Source organism: Diplotaxodon limnothrissa, linkage group LG1 (genome assembly GCF_057381915.1).
Source record: "Diplotaxodon limnothrissa isolate DT_005_m linkage group LG1, D_limnothrissa_male_GT1.1, whole genome shotgun sequence".
NCBI lineage: Eukaryota > Metazoa > Chordata > Actinopteri > Cichliformes > Cichlidae > Diplotaxodon > Diplotaxodon limnothrissa.
This window is the reverse complement of record NC_140596.1, coordinates 43,071,794-43,083,281: the sequence shown is the minus strand read 5'-3', so window position 1 is coordinate 43,083,281 and position 11,488 is coordinate 43,071,794. Positions and strand designations below refer to the sequence as shown.

General features: G+C 43.0%; 1 protein-coding gene across 1 annotated transcript; it reads right to left on the bottom strand.

Annotated features, from left to right (window-relative positions):
- Positions 1 to 976: 976 nt before the first annotated feature.
- tlnrd1 (talin rod domain containing 1) lies at positions 977 to 2,830 on the bottom strand. Its single transcript, XM_085358966.1, has one exon. The coding sequence runs from the start codon at positions 2,573 to 2,575 to the stop codon at positions 1,511 to 1,513; it is 1,065 nt and encodes a 354-aa protein (XP_085215092.1). The 5' UTR covers positions 2,576 to 2,830; the 3' UTR covers positions 977 to 1,510.
- Positions 2,831 to 11,488: the final 8,658 nt, after the last annotated feature.

Below are 11,488 nucleotides of genomic sequence, written 5' to 3'. Positions count from 1 at the left end.
ATAAGTATTAGAGCATATCCTTATTTCTTTGAGTGGGTTAGTTTTAGTCACTAAAGCCTTTTCATAATATTTTCTATGAATACCACAAATACCACATTACAGAAGCAGAAATGTCAGAGATAAAACTGATCAGCCTGATTGGAAACCATGAGAGAAAGAGCCCCGAGCACACATGGTGAATATACTCTGGCCTATGGATCACCTGAATCTGAAAACAAATTAAAAAAAGAGAGAAAACTGTAAAAGGAAGCAGTGTGTCAAATAATTTAGGGGTGACTGTCTGGAATGAGTCCAATGCATCGCAGAGTTTGACAGATGAGTGAGTGAACATTTGTCATTGATGCTTTCAAAAAGCAGCAACAAACACACAAACTGTTCAATTCAGGCTAAATGAAACATTCATGAATGTTCATTACAGACACCAAAAGGCCTAAAATAGAACAGGTACTAATGAATTCATGAATGTTTGTTCATCAATAGAAAATATTGTTTTTTAAGAAAGATGCTGAAATAGCATTAAAGTTAGTTTGCAGTCTCACACAGATAATATTACACAATTACTTAAGTCAGTTTATCTGTCTTTCACATATTAAACCTGCTTTCATTCATTAATGCAGTCAAAGGGTGAATGTTTCATCTTAGTGATTAAAAACGATCTACCTTGAGTGTAGCCATGGTCAGCTTTACCCTCGGGTAAGCAGCATGTCAGTCTCAAAGTACATACTAGCTTGCTCTTGCCTCCTGTTTCATCACTAATGGAGATCATAATGTACAGACTGAGAAGCTGCAGTCTACAGCTCTCACAGAGATAGCTTGCACAAAAAAGTAACCGAAAATGTTTGGGTTTTTTAGATTAAGTGAATAGCCGGATTTTCAAAAACATTTTAGCCACAACAGCATATAAGAAACATTTTTAATAGATGAAATAAATACTCCATTACATGCATGGTCAAAACACTTGAAAATAATATGGGGAAGTCTGGTAGATAGTGTAAACCCTAGGGCACACACTCACAGCAGCTTTAAAAGAATTCACACACACTGAAAAAAAAAATAAAAGCATCTTGACACTCGGCTCACTCTTTCCAATCTCACAAAGCCCATATAATGGAGCAGGTCAGCCAACTATAGGTTCATACTGCGAGGCTACATCCATCATCGAGGCTGGTGTTTTCACTGCAACTGAAAACTGAGGTAAACTTTTCAGGTCTGAAAGCTGCTGTCTGTTGGTGAAAGCACATTGTCTGCTGAGCCCAGTTCATACCCAGAGTGGGTGAAGTGGTCCGTTTTGAGCATGGTTTAAGTTAAGTTACATCCAGCGCAACCTCAAAAACCCTGCAGTGGTTGTTTTAGTGCTTTTCTGCATTCTACACACAAATTTTAACCACAAGAACAGGCCCACACAGTGTTCTTCGGATGTTACTCTACACCTGATGAATAGGGATTAACCCAAAGTGAGTCTCTTTGGTACATGAAACAAGACACTGAACCTACATAGCCCCTTCCTAAACTAATTCACAGAATGGGAGTTGACTGGTGGCAGAGTCCTTGGAGAGGAGCGCTCTCTGAGTGCCTGAGTAAGCAGAGTGCAACCATCGGACACGGCGCACGCCGAGTTACGCAGACGCTCACGGTAGTCTGCCATTTTGGAGCTGCTCTCGGGATGCTGGGCAACATCCCTGAGGCCCTGAGTGAGAAGGACACAGGCAGAAACCACACTCATGGCCCCACCTAACACTGCCGTTTGCACCCCCTTTCCTTCGGCAGAGATGCTCGCAGCTCTTCCCAGGAACTGTGGCTCTGTAGCAAACCCAACAAGGGCGCCGACAGCCTGGACGAGAGCAGCACTGAAGAGGATGCATCGATTCCTGGTCAGCTCACTGGGCTGGGTTTTCACCTCCTTCACACACGCCAGGAAGGCCGTGCCACTTGTGCTCATGCTCTTGACGCTCAGCTTGAACTGCTCTTTTGCAAAGCGATCCCTGGACCTCTCGCTGGCCAGTGATGAGATGTCCGTTAGAGTCTTGAGGTTGGTGGAGATGTTCTGAGAGAGCTCGAGGAGGAGCTGTGGGGTGAGGTCTTGCAGGTGAGTGACTCGGAAAACGCTGCAGCTCTGTTCTACTTCATGTCGACAGCGGGTCACCTTGTAGCGATCCACCAGACCCGGAAGGCATTGTTGAGAGCCAGGCGTCTCCACAGATGCCAGGTAGGCAGCATGAGCTGAGCACTCAGTCAAAGACACCACAAGGTTAGTCATCTCCAGGAGGCGGTCCCCTACTTCCGTGAAGCGACCCATGTTGAGCTGGCTCTGGATGTCATGGGTGAGAATGGAGAGCTCTTTAGTGCGGGCAATGACCGTGTCACGGCACTGGTCGAAGGTGTCAGCCACAGCCACACCTTCAGATGTCATGACAGGCCTGGTCTCACTGGACAGCAGGAGGAGGTCAGCCACGAGCTGCATCTTGCCCTTACATGTGTCACAGATGAAGGAGAGCCGCTTCCTCTGCTGCAAACTGCCACCGGGTGTGCTGGTTGATCCCTCACTTGCTGATTTGCCAGAGCCACCACTAGCCATAATAATGAAGGGAGTCAGAGGAAGGGGGAGAGGGTCAAATGGCTCTTATATAAGGGTTCAGATATCTCGTTTTCTGCTGCTACAATGCATTTTACTGTTTAAGACACTTCTCAAATAAAACTAAACTTTTAAATAAGAACTGGCCAAACAGTCTTCCTTAAGTTCCTTCAGAGTTTAGGTTATTAATTGTAAATTACATGTTAAAACACAAGACACGTACGCTCAGTGTAAACATGCGGAAAGAGCAAAACTCAATTACTACATTTACCCCAAATAGTTAACGCATATGTGTCTGTATAAAAGCCTTAAGAATAGGAGTACATGTGAATATATTCTCAGCATTATCTGCCGTAGTTTGTTAGTAAATCTATTACACAAAACACCCAAGAAAAAGCCCTACAACTTTAAAGTAATCAGTGTAACAAGATATACGCTCTTATTTGGAAATGTTAACTTAAATGCCCTGAACAACATAGTCACTATTCTAAATATAGTCCCAGATTGTTGTGGAGAAAAGGAATTCACAGGCTTCTAAATTAAAAAATACAAACAAAACACACAAACAGCAGTGCCACCAAGGTGCCTTCTAAACGGGAAAGTACACACTGACAAGCCCCTTGTCATCAAGAACATTCCCAAAGTGAATCTCTGCTGATCAGCAAACGTCAAATTTCCTTCCTTGGTGCTTTTTTTTTCTTTCTTTCAAAGAAGACGTCACCTCAGCAATGAACGGGTGCCTTTTGAGTTTTCTCTCTTTCTCGCTCTCTCTGTTTTTTAACTTCAGGATATCATTTTGTGGCCATTCGCGTCACAGCAAATAGCCAGAAAAAGCACCGAGATCTTGGCCGACTTGTTCCCACCGAGTGTGGCGTTCTCATGCTGGTTACAATCGGGGAACCACCCGGCAAGCTGTTCTGGTCAGTGGAAGGACTGGAGTTATCCTCCAACACCATCATTTCACGGGTCCTCCCGAGTAAAATTCACCGAAAATGCCACTGTCCAGGAAGAAGAAGCCTCTCAGTCCACTTTCAACCTCTTCTTTTTCAATCCGAGCGCTGGGTTATAAGATAGCGACTGCTCCGGTCCTCTCGACTCCATATGCATCGTCCGTCAGTCCGCCCTCCACGTCCTCCTCCGCGTCTTAACTCGGGACTCGAGAGTGTGTAGCCCCGCATATCCTCTGTGTGCGCTCACTTTTCATATCCATACCAGCCAGTGTTCTCTGAACATATAAATCACTTGTTTTGTAGGTCCACGACACCGAATCCAAACAGCGCAGCAACAAGAAGTGGCCGTTATTCCCAGCGACTGAAAGTAGAGCTGCGCGCTCCCACTACAGTACTATCAGGAAGCAAGGAGGGTGTGGTCGCTTCTGAACGGCTGCTGGACTGAGCAAACTTGTAGCAACGGAACAATACCGGCAGTCCTCCGCGGTTAAGTAATTTAGCACCGTTTATATTTACTAACCTAATGTAGTTTAACATTAACGGAGTCGCGAAAAAAGTTCGTAGTTATACAGTGACCACAGAGTTCCGCGACCTGTTTTACTCTCAGGACTGGCGACTGCTGCCCTGCCATAAGACACCCCTATAAAGTCAAGTGAGGCGCTAGCGCTAGCATAGCGAGCTTCCGAGACCGGAAGCCTTTTATTAAACAAATAAAAGCACAGCTTTTATGCAACAGCATGCAGCCATGACGGCGAGGCCATGGCGTTTGCACTTGTATGGGATAAATAGCTGATTATTTCCTTTAAAAAAAAAGATGCTTCTTTTATTTTAGTTAAATTACATGTTTTAAGTTGGTTTCAATCAGTGAGTGATTTTAGTTATTTCAATTTATTTCAAGTTATTTTCAATTTTGTATTTAGCATCATTCATCCTAAACACTGAAACTCCTCTGTTGACGCATATTGCTGATTAGTAGAAAGAGGCATTTCACATCTGTTTAATCATGAAAGACAATTGAAAATAAAACATAGCCTCACCAAGGCACAGCAAACTGCACTGAACATATGACAAAAGGCTAATTTCATCATAATGACAAATGCAGACAAACTTTGCTGGGATAGAGAAGGCTCTAAACAAGACGTTTTGAGAAAAATGAACAACATAACTTTTTTAAAAATCAACGATTACAATGAAACTTTTCTGTAAAATTAAGACAGCCTCTGTTGAGGTGCATCGGCCTGTACCTCAACAGCTACAGGCCGATGTCAGAGCCACTGGCCTGTAGCTGTGGAGAGCATCCTCACACAGAACATGACATCGTGGTTCGGGAACAGCTGTGTGAAGGACCAAAAAGCTCTCCAGAGAGTGATCCGTACAGCAGAACGCTGCTGCAGGATTGCTCTCCCCCCGCTTCAGGACACCTACACCAGGAGATGCCGGACTAGAGCAGATACTGAAGGACCCGTCCCATCCTGGCAACAAACTGTTCCAACTTCTGCAATCTGGTAGAAGGTTCCGCATCTTCTGGGCAAGGACAGAGAGACTCAAGAGGAGCTTCTATCCCCAAGCCATCCGTGCTCTAAACACACACACCCGCCCTCTCACATCATCTATAATTGACTGAGACAGGACTCTTCCAGACACTAAACCAAGGCACAATGTACATTTCAATTCCTTTAATTTTAAATATGTTTATATTGTCTATCCTGTAAAATAGTCAGATGTCTATTCATATTAATGTACAGAATTCACCTGCTTGCTGCTACTACTGCACATTCACCCAGTGTATATACTATATGTATGTATATATATATATATATATTAGGGGTGCAACGATATTCGTATCGATATTGAACCGTTCGATACAGTGCTTTCGGTTCAGTACGCATATGTATCGAACAATACAACATTTGTAATTTATTTTATCAACTTTCCTTCTGACGATGCTGTCTGTGTTGAGCGCTCAGTGAATCTGCGTTCGACTACTCCGCCTAGGCTGCACTGTCGAGCGCAGATCCACTGAGCGCTCAACACAGACAGCATAGTCAGAAGGAAGAGCGCAGGGCAAGCTAGCGAGACAGAAGTTAAGCTCTCCTTGCAACATTCAGATCTGGCGTTTGGAATTATTTTGGTTTTCATGTGACGTATGACCCTGAAGGTAAGCGAGTCATGAACTAAAGTAAAACAGTATGTTGGATGTGCCATGCAATGCTCAATTACATGGGTGGGAACTAGTGTGTTAGCGCAGTTAGCTCGTTAACGTGTTGGCCGTCTAGCCCCATGCACGGGGCGATCCGCGGTAGCTCGTTAACGGAGATTTGCCGTGTTGTGGCGTTAAGGTCATTTCAACGAGATTAACCTGAAAGCACTAGTGGGAACACAACGAATATGACTGCACATTTACGCCGACATCATCCTAGTGCAAAGACAAAAACAACAAGCATGCTACTAACTTTAGCCGAGTCATTTAGACAGCTGTTAGCACATGATTCTCCTTATGCTGCTGAGAATATAGCCCAGAAGAAGCGGATAGTATAGCTTTTATTTTGGAAAGAGCCATTTCTCTGTAATAAACTCTCTTTTCCAAAGATGAGTGATTCCTCCATCAGATACAGGGCTCGCAATATCGCTAGCCCAATGTCCCGGGGCTAGCGATTTTTTCAATCGGGCTACCAAAATCTATCTCTTCCCTGCCCGTCGGGCTATTGTAGGAAAAATATATGTCAATGCTTTTGCATTCTTTCAGAAATGTAGCTGGGTAATTATGTCATTGGCATCGGTGAGCCACTGTCAATATGTGCGAACTGTGTATAGAGAGCGACAGCACTGATCTGTGAGTGATGATAATTTGTGCACCAATTCCTCTGACATCGTCTTATTAATCGTTAGCTTACTATGCAAACATGACAAGTGAAATCTCCCGCAGCTTAAACATGTGAGAGGTTGATCGCGCAGAGAATCGCTGAGCTTATGTGAGTGAGTGTGTAAAAGCATTTCAGTTCTGCTGAGCCAAATAAGACAGGTCAGGGTGAAGAAGTGACAGCCAAAGAAAAGCTTACCACAAAACGGAGAAGTTATGACAAATCAGACTATGAGGCAAAAAGAAAGTGCAGCTTTATGGTTTCATGGACAAAAGAATTTCTGTGGCTGCAATATGATGAGCTATATAACCAGGGCTGCACATAAGTGGTCCGCAGGTGCGCATTCACTGTCAAAATAAAAAACACGCACAAGGGTTAGGGTTAAATTTAAAAACTGTACTTTTGAGTTAAAATATATATTTATAATTTTAATAAATGACAAATTAAAAAGGCATGAACATTTTTTTGTATCGAAAAAATATCGAACCGTGACACCAAAGTATCGAACCGAACCGAACCGTGAATTTTGTGTATCGTTGCACCCCTAATGTATATATATATAAAATGTTCTTCCTCTACCCCCTCCAATTTTTTGCACATGTCGAGGAGCGTGTCAGGCTACATTTCACTGTGACATGCATGTGACAAATAAAGAACCTTGAACCTTGAGGTCCTTTGGGCGTGAAGTCTTTGGCACTGGTACAACACAGGAGGTTTTCCAGAGCTGTGGGACTCTCCCCAGCCTCAGACTCAGGTTGAAGAGGTGCTCCATCACCCCACACAGTTGGTCTGCGCAGGACCTGACGACCCTTGCGCTGATGCCATCTGGGCCCGCTGCCTTCTTGGCTTTAATCCTCCTCAGTTCCCTCCTAACCTGGGTGGTTGAGAGGGACAGGCTGGAGCCTTGTGTTGAGTGTGTATTGGATGCTGTTGTTGGGGGTGGGGGGGAGTAAACAGGGTGATTAGAGGAGGTGTAAAGTCTCTGAGGTGTCAGAGGTGGAGCAGCAGTAGTGGGGGTGGGTGAGTCTGCAGCCGATGTTGTAGACTGTCTCATGGATGAATCAAATCTGTTGAAGAAATGATTCAGTTCATTTGCCCACCTCACATCCCTCCCAGGCAGAGAGTTCTGCTGTTTGTGGCCAGAGATGGTTCTGAGGCCTCTCCAGACTTCACCAACGTTGTTTTGCTGAAGCTGGTTCTCCATCTTCTGCCTGTAGCTGTCCTTCCCATTCCTTATCAGTCCCCTCAGCTCTCTCTGCACCCTTTTCAACTCCTCTTTGTCTCCAGATTTGAAGGCCCTCCTCTTCTGCTTCAGGACAGCTTTAATTTCTGGGGTAATCCAAGGTTTGTTGTTGGAGAAACACCGCACAGTCCTAGTAGGTGCGGTGTTATCCACACAGAAATCAATATAGTCAGTAATGCATGTAGTAAGGCTGTCGATGGCCTCTCCGTGGTCGTCACAGATCACCTCCCACACAGTCGACTCAAAACAATCCTTAAGAGCCTCCTCGCTCTCCTCCGACCATCTCTGCACTGTGTCGGTGGCTCCCTGCGCACTAATGTCCTGTCTGGCTGCTTTTGCAATCAGAATTTTGATCTGAATGCATTGTGGTGCCAAATACATTTTTCTTTTGCAAGAACAGCTATGTAGAATCTCTATAGGCTCCTCTTGTTCATGTGAATATTTTATCTGTTTATTTATTAATTTTTATTTGTGTTATTTCAGTTATTACAATATATGTGATATAGTATGACGATGTCTAAGGCAAGACAGGCAAGAGAGAAAAAGGAGGAGATGGGGGATAGACTAAAAGGATGGAGTACAAATAGAAATGCACAAAGTATTGCTAACTCCTGCACCTGTAAGTGACAAAAATCCAAAAACCATACAGCACCTGGAACACAAAACCTTGGATCACAAAAATGTAAAAATACATAAATCAACAATCTTCTTACCGTGTGTGCGTGTGAGAGAATAAGTGAGTGTATGTTTGTGTGAGAATGAATTCATAATAAAGGTGGGAAGCTGCAGCTCACACCGGTAACGGGTAACTGAGGGAGGAGGCCACACCAGTACATCCAGCCACGCACCCCGGGACCAACAAGCAGCCAAGGAGGGGCAAAAGAGTCCAACGTGGAGCGGTGACCATGTCCCAATGGGACCAAGGTCCAGCAAGCATCACACCCAGGCTTGCACACAAACAAGCCATTTGCTCACTTACTCACTCATTAGACACCCATTAGAGCACTTTGCCCTCGGACTGCGGCCTTACTTGTGGTTCCATGAATTTTATTTTTTAAATTTAATTTATTTTTTGCCTCTCCAGCACTGTAACAATCACAATTATTGTCTGATGGCCAAGAAAAATGCCAGACTGATTTATTTTTCCGAGTGGACCATTATGGCTTTGCCATACTGGAAGTGAGGACACACAAGGAACGCAGCTGACACGAATAACCATAACGAGGCAGGGGAAGCAAGACTGAACAGAATGAACATGAAAACACAAGAGCTTCACAATAAAACAGGAAGCATGATGCAGGAGTGGAGCAGAGGCTGACAAGAGGGAGCGAGGGAACACGAGGGAAAGAGCAGACATGACAGGCTGGGGAAACATGGATAAACCACAAGAAGGCAAAACAAGACAAAGTAAATGGCCTGTATTTGTATAGCGCTTTACTCGTCCCTAAGGACCCCAAAGCGCTTTACACAACCTGTCATACACACATTCACACACTGGGGATGGCAGCTACATTGTAGCACAGCATTGTTTTTCTTGTGACATTACCAATAGATTTGATGTGTCACATGACCCTCGTCCTATTGAGAAAACAAAAGTTGTATCCAAGATGGCCGACTTCTAAATGGCCACCATGGTCACCACCCATCTTGAGGAGTTTGCCCCCTCACATATACTAATGTGCCACAAACAGGACTTTAATATCACCAACCATTCCCATGTTATTACGCTGTATCCATATAAATGGTCCACCCTGTAGTTTGGAGCCCAAAGCAGGGTTCAGACGTCATCACCTAAAGACTGGATATCCCAACTGCTTTGACTGTTTTAATGCAGTACAGTTGTTTATTTTACTTTACTTTAATGTCGGTCATATGGGTGGTACTTTAAGAGCCATATATTTTATGTTGTTGTTTTTTGTTTATGTAGCTTTAACTGGTTAGTAAGGAATTTTCCAGATTTAGTACCACATACAACGTTGTCCTAACGCAACCTTTGCATCAGAAATTTTGTTCTCTGGTTAAATATTTCATTTAATTCTAGTTATCGTTTTCTCAGGTTGTTGATTACATGTTCTTGTGTGGCAGCATAGGCAGATTCCAATTATCTTTTGTTCTAGTTCTGATACATTTTTTTTCACATTTTACATCCGTTCTCAAAGTGGTTAACAAAGTGTTAACCATTCTAGAGGGGATGGTGAACTAATATCATCTGAAGACTTTTGTGGTTTTAAAAGGGGATTTATGTGGTCTGAGCCCCATTCTGTTAATGCTGTGAGATAAATTCTTTTTGTGTGTGTGTGTTACGACTTTGAGCCCTTCTAATGTAAACCTATAGTTCATCATAGGCTCATCATCATCACATTCTTATGTAGCGCTTTCCTACTCTCCTGGAGTACTCAAAGCGCTCTATACAACACGCCGCATTTACCCCATACATACAAGCAATATTATCTATACGGTAAGTGCTTTTCTAACTATCATTCATATGTATTCATACTTCGATGGATGCATCGGAGAGCAAGTCGGGATTAGTATCTTGCCCAAGGATATTTGGCATGCAAACTGGGGGACCCAGCGATCGAATCACCAACCTTCCAATCAGCATCTGACCTGCTCTACCTCCTGATCTACAGCCACCCTGCAAATACATAACTTCATATATACCCAACCACTAATGGGTTTCATGATGAAGAGATTATCAGTGTTATTCGCCTCACCTCTAAGTAATCATAATGATGTTCGTGATCTGCATGTAAAAGACAATACTATTCCCTAAAAGAATTAAAAACTGCCCAGATGTAAGCTGCCTTGGCAGAGGTTTGCACTCCCAATACTTATTGTTCCATTTACAGCCATCCTATCTCCTTATTTCTTGTGTGTTGTATGAGAGAAATGCAGACTTCCCTATTACAACAGGGTCACTACTTTCACTGGTCTACCTGGAGGAAAACATGTTTCCTTATAAAGAGAAAAGGGCAGCATGCAGATTGTATGGAGGCTGTTTATTCTGAATGATTCTGAATTACTAACATACACAATGTGATAAGAATAAAGTAGATTCATATTTCAGAATACACATGAAATACAAATCTATCTCCTAAATCTGACAGTATTTTTTGTGCAAACCTATTTTCTTGCATAGGATGAGAAAATTTCCATGCAAGTAGTGGTAATGTTACTCTATTTTCTAATTCTCAAAAACATACATCCAAGAATTAAGAATTGTGTAAACAGAAGACTTAAGTTCCTTTCTGCAACTGTCAACTATTTGTCACCAGAGAAATCCAGAGAACAAATTATATAATTAATAAAGTGGTCGGCTTCTGTAGCTGCAAGAAAAGCCCAAACCATCAACTTTCCCTTATCATATTTGGCAGCTGGTATGGAGTTTGCGCTGACATCCAGTGTTTGACCAAATCTATGATCTGACCTTGGAGTGAACTTCCCAGAATGTCCACTCCTGGGAAGATTGCGGCTTAGTGTTCACACATACCTAAAAATCCTCCCAATCAGCAAAGGGTCAAATCTTCTCTTACAATGGTGGTCACATCAAGTGCATTTGATTAGCAAGACCTTTGATTAACTGCTACTCAGTCTAGTCTAATGCCTATTCAAGGTACTTAAGTTTTTCAGAGAACTTTATGCAGTCCTGTGAAAAGTCTCTTTTGATATGACTATATAGTTTAAATGATGATAAAAATCCTTTATAAAAGCCATCCAAACCTACCTGACCGTATGTGAAAAAAAGTTATACCAAGCTGGTATAAAGTGAACCTCAATCTTTATAAGCTTATTGGTATGGCTCTCGACAACAGTCCTATGACTATGTCCACACATGCACAGGGATTCTTCAGAGTTTATT